The sequence below is a fragment of the Thamnophis elegans genome, chromosome 2 (assembly GCF_009769535.1).
Source record: "Thamnophis elegans isolate rThaEle1 chromosome 2, rThaEle1.pri, whole genome shotgun sequence".
Taxonomy (NCBI): Eukaryota; Metazoa; Chordata; class Lepidosauria; order Squamata; family Colubridae; genus Thamnophis; species Thamnophis elegans.
In genome coordinates, this window is record NC_045542.1 from 44,438,509 (window position 1) to 44,453,915 (window position 15,407).

At 40.9% G+C, this 15,407-nt stretch overlaps 1 protein-coding gene across 2 annotated transcripts in view; it reads left to right on the top strand.

Annotated features, from left to right (window-relative positions):
- The first annotated feature begins 514 nt into the window (after positions 1 to 514).
- The window catches only part of TTYH2 (tweety family member 2), an 85,270-nt gene continuing 70,377 nt past the window's right edge, over positions 515 to 15,407 (top strand). For both annotated transcript variants that reach the window (XM_032212155.1, XM_032212156.1), the window contains exon 1: positions 515 to 724. In XM_032212155.1, coding sequence (XP_032068046.1) covers positions 593 to 724 — 132 coding nt within the window. In that variant the 5' untranslated portion in view covers positions 515 to 592. The remainder of the gene's footprint in view (positions 725 to 15,407) is intronic.

Below are 15,407 nucleotides of genomic sequence, written 5' to 3' on the forward strand. Positions count from 1 at the left end.
ATCATTCACTAAGGCTGCATTACTATTACTATGAGTCTTCTCATTGTTCCTATCACCCATCTCCTCCCACTTATTACTTCAGGACTATAACTTTGTTGCTTGTATCCTTACGATTTATATTGATATTGTTTCCTGATTGCTTAGTTGTACTCTATGACTATCTTTAAATGTTGTACCTTATGATTCTTGACGAATGTATCTTGTCTTTTTATGAACCCTGAGAGCATATGCACCAAAGACAAATTCCTTGTGTGTCCAATCACACTTGGCCAATAAAGAATTATGTTCTGTTCTGTTCTGTTCTGTTCTGTTCTATTCTGTATTGTATTGTATTCCTATTCCTATTGCTATTCTAATTCTATTGAGCACCGTCTCCGACATCCTGTAGGGGGGTGTCGGCTGCAACCCTGAAAGCTTCCGTGCCCTTTTGCCGCTCGAGAGAAAAGAAAAAGAAAGAGGGGGGCGGAGCCTGGTGGGCGAGCTCCGCGAGGAGGCGGCACGCGGGAGGCAGGGCCCCCGGCCGGCGTGCGGGAGTGGAACCGGCGCGAGCGGACGCTTGGAGGGCCCGCTGCTGCCAGCAGGGACGGGAGCGATGTTGCTGGCGGCGCGGGCCGAGTATCTCGCGCCCTGGTGGACGTCGTGGTTACACGGGCTCCCCCATTTGAGCTTCAGCCTGCGACCCGTGCCCAACGCCTTCCGCCCGAGGGACGACGACTACCAGCAGGTGCGCTTTAGTGGCTTTCGGCAGCATCCTCGGCCGTCTCGGTCTTGGCCGCTTTGCCCCCTTCTCTCAAACCGGAGGCTGCAACGAAGCTTCGGGCGTTTGCTAGCTCTTCGTATCCCACCCCCCTCCGGATGTTCTCCAGATCTTTGGTCTTGTTATCCGTAATGAAAGACGGATTTGCTTCCACCCCTTCGGGTCTCCAGCTAAGATCTTGAAATGGGAGCCCTAGGTTTCCCTCCCCAGAATCGGTGTTTGTGCCTTTACAAACGGGACGGATTGCGCTGTCCGTGTCGGTAAAATCGCCCCTCTTTTTGGGGGGGGGGGGACAAGAGATCTTTAGCCAAGGTACCTTCCAACTTCCTCCTCCCCCGTCCTCCCTTTCCGTCCTCGCTGGTCTGCCTTGCTCCCCCATGATAAACCGAGGAGAAGGGTTTGGGAAACTAAAATAATGTATACTTAGATATATAATTATATAAAAATATAAATAATTATATAAAAATAATATGTAATTACAATTATGCTGGTGCATAGGCGCACTAGCGTGCCTAACGTCCCTGTCCTGTCCCCTATTTATTTGTACCCATTTCCTATGTTCTTATTCCTCTTATCTTGTACATGAGTGACAAACTAAATAAAATAAAATAAATGTATGTATATATGTAACCCTCTCTATACGATTCTGGCTCTACCCAGCCCAGCCGGTCATTGAATGGTTCGAGATCGGCGACGCGATTAAGCATGGTGAAGTCTGGAGTACTTTCTGCCCGGTTGGCTTGTTGGCGTAGTCGAGTAATGGTTGTGATCCCCCCCCCCCCCCCTTTCCTTCCTTTCTTTCAAGTGCTGGCGTGTAACATTTTGCCGTTTTCGCATTTCTGGTTGCTAGGGAATTAGCCCTTTCTGCTTTGATGTTGGCGTGGTATCCAATTCCAGGCATTGACCACTCTGTTGCTGAAGTCCTATTTTCTGCAATCGAGTTTGGAGCGGTTTACTTTGAGTTTGTATCTATTGTGTGCTCGTGTATTATTGCGGTTGAAGCTGAAGTAGTCATTGACTGATAGGACGTTGTAGTAGATAATTTTGTGTACTAAGCTTAGGTCAGACCGTAGTTCTAAGTTGTCCAAGTCCAAATTTTCGAGCCTGGTGGGAAAAAAAGGTGGAGGCAGCTGAGCTTTCTGTTAGCTGCTTTAAAACTAGGTACCCATCGATTGTTCCTCGAAGTTACAAAAATAAAACAAAGTTTATCTTATCTGGATAAAATGTATGTTAGAAATCCTTCTGGGCAGTGGGCTTCCTCTCTGAGTTTTCCCCAGTTGGGCATCCTTTTGGTTCTCCCCCCCCACCCATGTCATCTTGCTGCCTAAGTGGGTCCATAAAATTGGAAGGATTCTTGAACACATCTGATTTGTCTCCTGCTCTATGCTAGATCTATAATGTGGGATAAAACGACAACATTCTTAAAAGATGAGCCTCCACTCTTTGATACATGGAAACCTTGGATCCATTGTATATTGAGGCAAACTGTGTCTTGGTCAGCCAATTTAACAGATTTTAACAGATTAACAACACCCTGCTCAAGCAGGAGACCCTACATCTGCCTCTACCTAGGATTGAACTCACAACCTCCTGATTGTGAGGTGAGAGCTCTACCTCTAGGCTTTCTTGACAAATAATTAGTCCAGGATTTATTTCTCTGCATTTTCAGTCATTAGTTCTAAGTGTTGTTCTGTTCTATGGAGGTCCAGAGATCAAAAGGATAGTCATGGATAAGTCCTAGTAAATCAGAGACACTATAGGCAAAGAGTTATTTGGACAAGTTGTGGGTCCTAATTTATTATATGCAAGTAGTCCTTGACTGACAACACTTAGTTTACTGACCATTCAAAGTTACAATGGCAGTGGGGCAAAAGTGCTATATGGCCATTTTTCACACATTGCAGAATCCTCATGGTCATGTGATCAAAATTTGGATGCTTGGCAACTGGCATGTATTTAGGAGAGTTGCAGTATCCCAGGGTCATGTGATCACCTTTTGCGACCTTCTGACGAAGCAAACTCAGTGGGAAAGCCAGGTTCACTGGACAATCATGTTACTAATTTAACAACAGCAGTGACTCACTTAATAACTGTGGCAAGAAAGGTCATGAAATGGGGCAAAGCTCACTTAACAATTGTCTTGCTTAGCCACAGAAATTTTGGGCTCAGTTGTGGTTGTTAGTTGAGGATTATCTATATTGGATCCACCGTGGGGTCAGACAAGGAGAGAGGTCACACTCCAGGCAGCAGCTGTTGCTATATCCAAGAAAACAAATTATGGTAGCCATTCTTAAAGGAATGTTATTTCCAGTAATCAACTGATGCTGAGTGCCATAAATGTCCCAGCCTCCCTCTCCCCCTGGCCAAACTGGTGCACATCCTGTTCTACAGTCCCAAGGAGGCTATTGTATTTCTCCTAGCGTGCCAACCCTGGAATCTGGTGCTCCTCTGCTTAGGGACAGTTGATTAGGGATTAGAGCTGCAAAGTAATTATACAGCTGTATAATTACTTTACATTGTTATGTACATTTTGTGTTTTGTTTTTTATTGTTGTGTTTTTCTTTCTGTTTTTAAAGATTATATGTTCAATAAAAACTATTTTTTTAAAAAAGGGATTAGAGCTGCAGTGTCTGATCAATTGGTTTCATGACATGTCCTCAACTCTGGGCCACAATAGATCACCTGGTTCCTCATTCTCACTCTCTTGACATCGCTTCTTCCAAAGAAGAACCCAGGGCACATGTGGCAAGCAGACTGGTTTGAAATTTTTTGGGATCATTTATGTGATTTGTCTATTTTCTATCCTCCCACCTCATCACACTCCATAAATCCTCACACACAACCTAGAAATAGAAATTGTTCCGTCTTCTTCAGCCCCCAGAGATATCATTTTTACCTGGTCCTGGAAATGTAAACTCATTTAAAATAGTGTAGATATTCTGTAACGTTTCCTTTCCTGTCTATTCTGCAGCATGTAGTACATTCTAGAGAGCCCAAATGTATATATTGATATTTCTGCTACTTCTTGAGATTAGTATTATAAGCATGCTAAAATTATACTATTATATCTTCATAGTTCATTCTGCCAAACAGATTGGCTACTACCACAGGAGGGGGGGATATCAATGATTCCTTTGCAATGCGGTAGTGAAGATTGACATATAACTGAATTGCCCACAGATTGTATGGTGTTTTTAGGAGTTGATGTTGAATTCTTTGATCTGCACTTGGTTATAAATTTATGCCTCACAGTATGACTCAGGGGATAAAACAGGTCAATGTGTTTGGCATCACTTTGTGAAAATTGGCCCCCAGATGGTAGACTCTCAAGGAATGACCCGTAAAAGCAATACAGTTTGCCAACCCTTCATTTAGTTAGGAGGGCCTTAGAGAGCTTAAATTTTATCCATCTTTTTGTTTAATTTGCTCAGCAGACTAAGTGTTTGGCATTTTATTTATGAGAATGTAGATATGAACATTACCATATATGCCATCAAGTCCAGACAGATGAATTTTCTCCATGATGAGCTGTCCCTAACCTGGTCCTTTAGATCTTCTTCTAAAGATGTGCCAATCACCTGCTCATCCTGTTCTTCTCTTTCTTTCCATCTTTTCCAGCATTAGGGCCTTTTCTAGAGAGCTACTCTAGAGAGCTAGCTAGGGTAATGTGAACGTGATCATTAATGCCTTGAGTAAGAACTGTGGGTTGCTTTGTTCAATGATCTGTTTGCTTGTTTTTTTGACTGACTGTGATATTCTGAGAAGTTTCCTCCAACATTCAAAAGCACCAATACTCTTCCTATCCTGCTCTTTTTACATATACAGTTTCACTTTAAAAAATGGACATTCCATATATTTCTTTGCTAAAAAAATACAGATAACTCTTACAAAATAGACATTCAAACAATATTACTACTATATTTTTGGAGTATAAGACGCACGAAGGTTGTGAAGAGGCTTTTTTTAAAAAAAAAAGTAGGTAGGTAGGTAGAGGGAGAGAAAGAGAGAAATGCAGTAGGTAGGTAGGAAGAGAGAGAGAGTAGTTAGGTAGGTAGGTAGATAAACGGATAGAAAGAAAGAGAGAAATAGAGAGAGAAATACAGTAGGTAGGTAGGGAAAGAGAAATAGAGAGAGAAATACAGTAGATAGGTAGAGAGAGTGCGAGAGAGAGTGAGTAAGTAGATTGGTAGGTAGGTAGAGGGATAGAGAGAGAGAGTAGGTACGTAGGTAGATAAAGGGGGGGAGAAATACAGTAGGTAGGTAGGGATGGAGAGAGAGTAGTTAGGTAGGTAGATGTTTCCAGGTGTATTTATCCATATGCTGGAGAAGGAAATCACTGACAATCTGCAGCACCTAGGACTGGCACAGCACTTGATCAATATAATTCTCAACAAACACTCTAACTAAAGAATTTTCTGAAAGGGAAAAAAAAGTTTTTGCACTCTGCAAACCTCCCCAAAATGGCCCATTTTTTGCGAAAACGGGTCCATTTCCCCCCCAAAAAGGCATGAATAGCCTGGGGGAGGGGGAGCAAAAAACGACCCGTTTTTCGTGAAGAAAATTGCATGCATAGAGTGCTCCCGGGGACTGGTGGGGGCCAAATTGAGCAAAAAACAGTCAGTGTTTTGCTCATTTTTGCCCTTCCCAGCCCCCAGGAACTCTCTGAAAGCCTCCATAAGGCTATGCATGGCCATTTTGATGAAGTGGGTGGGGTTTCAGGAGGCAAAAAATGCTGTATTTAGTGTATAAGATTTACCCAGATTTTCAGCCTCTTTTTTGAGGGAAAAAGGTGTGTCTTACACTCTGAAAAATATGGTAATTTTACTGTCTTCAGTATATATTGTCAGATGCTTACTGGAAATCCAGATATATTGTAATCAGTCATGTTCTATAAATCTCTCACGAGCCTTGCAGGTTACATGTTTCCCCCCCTGAATCAATCAATCCCCCCCCCTCTCTATTCGTTGCTTTTACCTGATTTTTTTCCCCTATTATTTCATTTCAGATTTCTACAGCTTGTTTTTTTATATATAATAGCCATGTTTTTCTTTTAAAAGCATATAGGATCTCAGCATTGTTGGGACAAGATGATTTTGGCCAGAAGAACCATGAATTGTTCATCGGTGTTCCTTTTGTGTTTGACTCAGTGTATCTGCTGTGTTCATTTTGTACCATTACAAATTCCATAACCCTCTAATGTCACAAGCAATTTTGTACAATCAGCTTTCATAAATAAATGCAGGAGATTAAATATGTATCTCTATATACATGTATCACAAAGTCCTTAGAACCAATTGATGTAGTAGTTAAGGCACTGGGCTAGAAACCAGGAGACCAGGAATTCTAGTCGTGCCTGGGGCCAGAGCTGGCTGGGTGACCTTGGGGCAATCACTCTCCCTCAGCCTTAGGAAGGAGGCAGTGGCAACCCACATCCAAATTCTTGTCAAAAAACCATGAAGGGACTTGTCCAGGCAGCTACCATCAGTCAACACTGACATGAAGGGGCACACACAAGAGTCTTCTTTACTGTTTGTAGTAAAGCCATTTACCTACCAAGAGCAAGTTTTCACAGTGCTGCCACTTTGGCTGGAAAGTCTGATCAGGCTGGTTTTTTAAAAAAATTGAATCTCCTTCCAAAAGTCACTTGCAATCTCTGAAGGTTTCCTGATTCATCATTTGAGAATCCCAATATTCTGATCTTGGTCTTCAAACTCAAGAATGTTATTCTAACCAAAGTTCTTTTCCTAAGTAGGTTGTTTTCATCAGGGGACAAATTGATAATGAATGTTCCTCTAAGTGTGGGTTTTTTTCCCCCTCACTGGAAATTGCTGACCTAAATGTAGAGGGTGAATACCCTTTTGTCCTTTTTATACACCACATTGATTGAATGCAACACTATCCATGAGAACTGGATATGTTTCACCATGGAGTGAGAATGAGAATCATAATTTTGATCCTTTGCATAGCTTATATCAGTGTTGGCAAACCTTTTCTGGCACCGATTGCCAAAATGGAAGCACACACACATGCCAGAAACCAGCAGTCTTCCAGTTTCTGGCGTGCGCATATGCACTGGCCATCTGGTCTTCTGGTTTCTGGCACGCACAGCATGCGAAGACCAACTGGCCCGTGTGCATGCGTGGATTAGAAGAGCAGCCACCCAGTGCGCATTTGTATGTCGGGAAGATGATCTTCTTGTTTCCGGTGCATGTATATGCACTGGGTGGCGGCTCTCTGAGTTTCCGCCATTCCCACGTGCATAAAGATCAGTTGGCCGGGGTGCCGGAACCCAGAAAAGCAACAGGCAACAGCTCGTGTGCCCGGAGAGATGAATGTGTGTGCCACTTCTGGCACGTGTGCCATAGGTTTGCCATCCCAGGCTTATATCATGGTTGCGCTTTTCAAAATACCATGATGGAGATTTGTGGCTTGTGGATGAAAATTTTCCCATTGTGTGGGCAGGTCTGAAGAATTAGAACTGGATTAATTGAGTCCAGGATTTTGAATAATTCCCATATAATTGAGACCTGCACATCTCTAATATGCCGGGAGTTAGTGCCACAGATGGTAAAGAGAAGTGTCATTAATAGGTCTGGAGAGGAAAGAATCAGAACAGTGGAAAATGGATTCAATCATATTTTGTTAAATGCCACTCTTTAGGAGTTCACCTGGAAAACCATCTAATGGCCTTTATATGCAGAAAAGCAAACATGGCACAAATCACTCTAATCTATTTTATGGGCACACTATAGCAACATTTCTAATAGTGAGAATTCTGGATCTGATTATGGTTAAAGCAAGAATTTAATAAATGTTTCTTGATGGCTTTTTGTGGTAGGTTTTCAGAGTCTCTTACTCCTCCATAAGAATCTCCTGAAAGAGGGGGAAAGAATTTGTCAATTTTTCATCAGCCTGTTTTCAGTCATGTTTTATTATGCTAGCTATAGTAATATATGATAGCTAATCTATATACGCTACTAATTTTTTTTGTATCTACCTTTAACTGGGCGAAATGGACATCATATGGCAAAACCCTTTCCACCAAGTTACTTTGCTGTTGTTTGTTGCAAAGTTCTGTCCAACCCATCGTGACCCCATGGACAACGTTCCTCCAGGCCTTCCTGTCCTCTCTGGAGTCCATTTAAGCTCATGCTTCAATGACTCCATCCAGCTACCTCATTCTCTGCCGTCCCCTTCTTCTTTTGCCCTCAGTCTTTCCCAGCATTAGGCTCTTCTCCAGTGAGTCCTTTCTTCTCATTAGGTGGTCAAAGAACTTAAGTTTCATCTTCAGGATTTGACCTTCTAAAGAGCAGTCAGGATTGATCTCCTCTAGGACTGATCAGCTTGTTTGCCTTGCAGTCCAAGGGACTTGCAGGAGTCTTCTCCAGCACCAAGCACCAAGTTACTACAAATGGATTAATTTATAAAATACATCCAAAACCTATGACTCCCATGGAATTGAAATTTTGGCAAATTTTATAAATCATTTTATGACATGAACATGATCATAGAACATTTTATGATATAAAACAAAATGTCATTAAATATTTCCTGTGATCAACTCCTGATCTATGACAGGGCTATGCTGTTCAATATGGGCTATTCAAGGCAGAAACATCTCTGAATAGCTCCCTGAATTTTTAATAATTTCCCCAGTGAAAACACTACTTTTTTAGAAGCTCTATCATTGTTGAAGGAATTAAGGAACTAATAAGGAAATATTTATGAAATGATGTCCCAAAGGTCATGGGTTGTCTAGTACAGGTAATCCTCAACTTACAACCACAATTGAGTCCAAAATCTATGTTGTTAAGTGAAACATTTGTTAAGTGAGTTTTGCCCCATTTTTACGACTTGTCTTGCCATAGTTGTTAAGTGAATCATTGCAGTTAGTAACATAGTTGTTAAGTGAACCTGGCTTCCCCATTGAATTTACTTATCAGAAGGTCACAAAAGCTGATCACAGGACTTCAGGACACTGCAATCATCATAAATTGCCAGATATCTGAATTTTCATCACATGACCATGGGGATGCTGCAACGACGGTCACTTTTTCACTGCTGTTGTAATTTTGAATGGTCACTAAATGAACTGTTTTAAGTCGAGGACTACCTGTATTAATGATAGTTCAAATAGGCCCATTCCAAAAATGATTTCTGAATTGTGCTTCAGAATTAACTCTCATCAATATTAATCATAATTCCTACTCAGGTAATTTGGGAAGCTTTGAGTAAATTAAAAGCAGAAGTATAAGATGCACCTTTTTCCCTCAAAAAAGAGAGTGAAAATCTGGGTACGTCTTATACACCGGATACAGCATTTTTTGCTTCCCAAAACACTGCCTCCTTCACCCAAATGGCCGTGCGTAGCTTTTAGAAGGTTTTCAGAGAGTTCCTGGGGGCTGGGGAGGGCAGAAACTAGTGAAAAACAGCCCATTTCCCCCCTCTCAGCCCCCAGGAGCACTCTATAAGTTTCCTAAAGGCTATCCATGCCCTTTTTTTTTTGGACAAAAAACGGGCCCTTTTTCATGAAAAACGGGCTGTTTTTTTGCCCATTTGTGCTCCCCCAGGAGCACTCTACAAGCCTCCTAAGGGCTATTCGTGCCCTTTAAAAAGGGGGGGGGCAGTTTTTGGGAAAAACAGGCCATTTTTGGGAGATTTGCAGAGTGCAATTTTTTTAAAAAAATTTCCTCTTCAAAACCTTGCTGCGTCTTATATTCTGGTGCGTTTTATACTCCAAAAAATACGGTAAGTTTGAGAAGGAGCTTTTAAACCCTTCATTTATTGCAGCTTCTTTCAGTTTTGCATATCACAACAAACCACAGCTTACATTCTGAAGATTTAGAAACTATTAATAGTGTCCTTAAAATTATCATGATTTTCAGAACGATTGCCATATTGTATGCGATCAACAGTATTATAATTAGAAATGAAAAAGTTTATTAGTCTGTTGTTTTCAAAATGTCTGAATTTTTCATAATCATAACTGGAGAGTTTCTCAGAATTTTTCTAATTATATCCCATAATAAAAGCTGAAATTTGCTGTGGACAAGGATGTAATATAAGTAAATGTTTGTTTTTCTCTTAACACTTGACTTCAGAGTTTTTCAAATAAGGAAGCATTTAAATACACACACACACACACACACCCACACACACACACCCAAATAACACAATAAAATCAGGAAAAGAACACATCCAGGCAATAAACATCCAAATTCTAAGAATTGTATGTTTTAAAAAACAGGTTTAGAACATGATGGGAGAACTGATTAGTCTCTTCTGTCTATTGTCCAAATAATGTATCTAGCATTTAATGGTATAAGGAAAGAATATAATTTTATTAAGAATTTTAATTTTTCATCACAGCTATGAACAAATGTAATAACTCTTCACTCCCAATAAGATGGAAGGAAGCTTTGGATGATCCAGAATTCAAATGTATTTCTTTCTTAATGTCTTTAAACTTAATTAAAAACATTAATAAAAATTTCATACACACACACGTTTTGATGAAGCTGGAATTAGGGATTTTTCTTCATAATACAAGAGTTGAATACTTTGCAACGTATAAGTGACAAGAAAAATATTAGATTTGTTTCCTTTTGAATCTTGAAAAAAATCACAGGATTATACTTTAGTTTAATTTGATTCTCGAGAATCTATTTATTTTTCTACACATGACAGATGGGCAGACCTATTTTAAACTTTAGTAAAAGGCACAGTTCAAAAACTTTGTGAGGAGGTACAAGGGAGAGGCATCAAAGGAAAAATCTTTTTAATTATGCACATCTGCCTGCATTGTATACCCTGGCTCCAAATAGTTATAATTTCCTGTTTCCTTACTTCCCCTTTCCTCTGGCCTTTGTCAAACATTCCATCTAATAAACAGGACTGGAGAAAGAATTGCTTCTTTTTTTTTTTCTAAAGCCACCATGAAGGCTGCATACTCAGGGTTTTTTCTATGTCTTTATTGAATCAAATAAATTTCAATCTGAATGTCTCCATTTTCAGTATGTAATCCTCATGCAGACCAATTTATGTGAGCTCCTAAATGTCAGATTTCAGACCCTCTTTTGTGGTCACATCACATTTCAGTCTGTTCCAAGCCAATGTGTTCATCACTTTGTGTGGTAGGATTTGTATAATGCATTAGCCATTGTTTATTTAACGATGGTGTACTGAACAAGTGTCAATGGTCTGGCTCACTTTAAATTCTGATCTTATGCTTAATGTTAAGCCCTGAATTAGAGGTGAAACCCTGAGGCCTAATTGACAGTATAACCTCCCAAATTCCAAAACTACTGAACTGGAATTTGCAACACAATAGAAGGTAAACATTATTCAGTACCTAAGTAGGTAGCAATCATATAAACTTTATTTAACTATAACTGAATACAAATTACTGTCCTGACATTGTCACTACTTTCAGAATATGGCCATTGAGATGCAATTAAATGCCAAGTGTTACCCTCAACTATGGAGTAGCTGTATTCCTCTGCCATTAATCTTGGTTTAACAAATCACATCAGTTGGGTTGATACTGATACTAATCTACAATCAAAATTGAGAGTCAGCATGCAGGTTATATTCCTGCGATACAGTGAATGACATTTCTTCCTTCTCGAGTTAACAAAAAATAGTGCTAATTCTGATTTTCTTCCTTCTTTACTGATGTTGTGGTCCGCTGGTGGCCTGTGGAGCTGCCAGCAGAGTCGGACAGTGAGGAGGTTGGGGAAGAACATGGGACAGTCCTGGAGTCTGGGGAAGGCTCAGACGAGGACTCTGCATCAGAGGCAGAGGGGGGGTCAGGGCCATCTGGGAGTTATGTGCTTCCTCCAGAGCCTCTAGAGTCAGACATCAGCGAGGCAGAGGAACAGGGGGAGCCTGTTCCCAGCGCACGCATGCACAGAACAGCCAGAATGCAAGAACAGTTAAGACAAAAGGGAGGACTCGGGAGTAAGGCTTGGAGTGATTGGGCCCCTTCCATAGGACATAAAGGAGGAGCAAAGGCACGTGAGCTTTTGCAGGAAGCAACTTTGTTCGTGCTGGTTGGTTTGAATTCTGAAGCTCCGTTTTGACTCTTTGCTCCGTGTGGCCTTGCAAGCTAATTGCCCATTAGGTCTTTGGCAGCGTTTCAAGGAAGATAAAGGTGGGTGCTTATCAGCCTTATCCCAAAAGACTTTGGCAGACTACTGTTGGACTCTTTACAAACTGTTTGGGTCTCATTACGGGCTGTGAATGAACATAATTCACAGCCTTTGAAATAAAAAGAGGATTTTTGGGACTAAGCATGTGCTTTTTACAGTATCAGGAAGCCTAGATCAGAACAACTGAGATTAAAAATAAAAAAGCAAAGGAGAGAAAAGTTATGGCTCAGAATTTATACATTTCATTGGTAGGCTGAATAGTTCTTTTAACAGTGCATCATTGTTCTCTTACTGAGGTTTGTGGTGACTGTAAGTTTAGGAAAGAGTGAGTAAGAGATGCTGTTTGCAAAATTGGTCTTGTCTTGGCTGATAACAGATAGCAGTACTATTGCATCGCTGACCATGCATTAAGGGGCATCCTGCCAAGATGAGACTGAGCAGCCATTTATGAGCATGTGAAGTTGGTGGCTTGGGAAGGAAGTAGAATGATTTCTTCTTCCTCCCACACTCCTCTGACCTCAGGGTTGGAAATTACCCAAGGAGAAGCAGATATTGCCCAGGCTGTGGATTGTTGCCTCATAGAAACCTGGCACTGTTTGGCTAGATTTACGCCAGCAAAGAAGTGAACAATGGTGCATGGCACAGCTGCCCACTCTACGGGATTTCTGATGTTTGTTTCTCATCTCAAGAGCACTTGATGGTGACAGGGAAATGTGTATTGGATGCTTTTCATTGCAGGCAAAAGATGTAGGCTATGGTGACAGTGGTTGCCAATGACGAGCCCCTGTTCACATGATCAAGCATCCTTTGTCTGCTGCTCTGATTCTGGCAGGCTATTACACTCTGCAAAGGAACATGTCTCCAAGATGTGCATTGATAAAAGTAAAAGCCTTGTTTTCCCTTCCCTAGAGCATCACATCTTATTAAAATCTAGTTATTGTCAAGTCAAGTGATTAGAGCTTTGTAAACACAATTTTTTGTTTTGTTTCACGCACACTCTGAGATCTTCCAGTACCATCATACTCTGCATGTTGACCCCTTGCAGTCCCAGAACTGGCATTTGATTGGCATGGGCGTCTTCTGCAAGTATGTAATTCCATACAGACCTCTAACCTAGGTTTACTTATTAACAAAAACACTTTCTAGAAGAACTGATGTCGAAAAGGGTCTTTACATGCATCAATGAGCATTATTAACCTTGACCTTGCTGGTCATCTATCTACTCTAAATATTCTGCAGATAGCTATGAAGAATCTCTGGATCAGATGGCAGCCTAGCTTTTGGTAGCCTAACTTTACTTGATACAACCCCAATTTCCAAGTGATGGTTCTACTTTTGGTTGTAAAGATGCTGGAGCTGAACAATGATTCCAAATTAGCACCCTAAGTACTGTATTTTTTGGACTACAAGATGCACTGGAGTATAAAACGCAACATGATTTTTAAGAGGTAAATTTTTTTAAAAAAGGTTTTGCACTCTGCAGGCCTCCCAAACCCTCTGCACACCTCATTTTTTGCCAAAAAAAGGAGGGACATGCAGAGCTTTGGGAGGCTTGTAGAGTCCTCCTGGAGGCTGGGGTGCAAAAACAGGTAAAGATGGCCTGTATTTTGCTCGTTTTTGCCCTCCCCAGCCCCCAGGAGCACTTTGCAAGCCTCCCAAACCCTCTGCTCGTCCATTTTTGCAAAGGGGGCGGGGTTTCGGTGGGCCAAAAATGCTGTATTCAACGTATAAGACGCACCCAGATTTTCACACTCTTTTTGGAGGGGAAAAGGTGCGTCTTATACTCCAAAAAATACAGTAATCATTGTGTGAGAGGCCTGTTTCTGAATAGACCATGGAAATTTCAGACACCACATATCTGATTTTCCTTGGCATTGCAGCATCTATACCAACCCTTATCCCCCACATGGACTCCCTTCATGGATCTTTCTTCTTTTCTGCTGACATGGTTCCTGTTTGTCTGATATGGAGAAGATAAAGTTAATAAATGATTGCATTAGAATGGTTTAAAAATATACTTCATTTTAAAATGGAATTGAAGCTGTTCAAAATCCAATGGAATGACTATGCTTTTGGATTACTATCTCCTTACAAAGAAAAAAAACAAGTTCTGTTTCATAGAAGATTCTTTTCAGTTATTATTAGTTTTTAAAATACCACTGCCAAATTTTTGTAATTAAGACAGTTGATGAGTGAAGCTGACAAAATTAATGTTCAGTTAGTTACCAAATTACAGTGTTTAAAAGGTGATTAATACATGTCACTGTTTCTACCCATCTGTTTTTTGAAAATATGTCTTATTGAAACATTATCATCATCCTATGTTACTCTGTTCTTTTTTTTAAAAAGAGCGTACATTCAGTTATTACTAAAGTATAATGAGTTCTTTGTCACCTTGAAATGTTCTTGCAAGAGTAGATGAAAATCCTTCTGTCTGGATTTTTTTTTTTTTACTGCCACTTGGATCCTTTTGAAGATGGCCTGAAATATTTTAAAGTGAGGTGTGTTGAACAGAGTGATGTGGATCAAAAGGAAGCAGTCATAAGATTACACATTCCTGATATTTCCTATGAGGAACTTGGAGGTTTTCACACCAGAAGGCCCAAAATACTCCACTGACCATGAGAAAGCTTTTGTTCTTCTTTCAACGTCGAATTATAAGTTTTTTTCTTGCCACAGAAAGCTGGCTTTTGGTTAATAAATTCTTGCTGTTGTTTTATGTTGGGGCTGCATTCTGTGCAGGGGTGAAATTCAGCAGGTTCTGGAGAACTGGTAGTGGAAATTTTGAGTAGTTCAGAGAACCGGCAAATACCACCTCTGGCTGGCCCCAGAGTGGGATGGGAATGGAGATTTTGCAGTATCCTTCCCCTGCCACTGCCACCAAGCCACGCCCACAGAACCGGTATTAAAAAAAGATGAATTTCACCACTGATTCTGTGAAAAATATCTCTTGCCTCCCCAACCGTGCCCTTACAAATGCCTTTATTGTGTAGGGTTCCTTTGTGTAGAGTTCCTTTGACTTCCTTTGTCATCCTGGCTGATGTTTGTGCTTTTAAGGGATTTGTGTGTCTGCAGTTCCCTTTGCTCCAGCATTCATCGGAAGGTGCTGAATGGGAACCTCGGGTCTTAACACCATCCGACAAAGCATACTTCTGTCCTAATGAGGTCAAGGGATGCCTTTTGACAGCAACTGGGTTTCAGCAACAAAAAAGCTGCTCTGTGTCCGAAGCAATCCTTGTGATTTAGTTTTAAACAAATTGCTGTTTGCTGGGAACTCCAGCTTGGCCCCAGTGTCATGCAAGACTCTCTATTTGACAAGGCTTGGTTGATGAGAAGCAGTACCAAAGCCTCTGCAGTCAGTGGAAAAAAGGAAAGCTTTTGTTTTTCTTGAGAGAACTGTTTTAATGCATCCATTAATGCAATCCCTCTTTGCTACTGGATTAAAGAGTCTGCCCAAGATGAGCGGCCAATAAAGGCAAAGGTGAAGGTTGCCCTCCCAC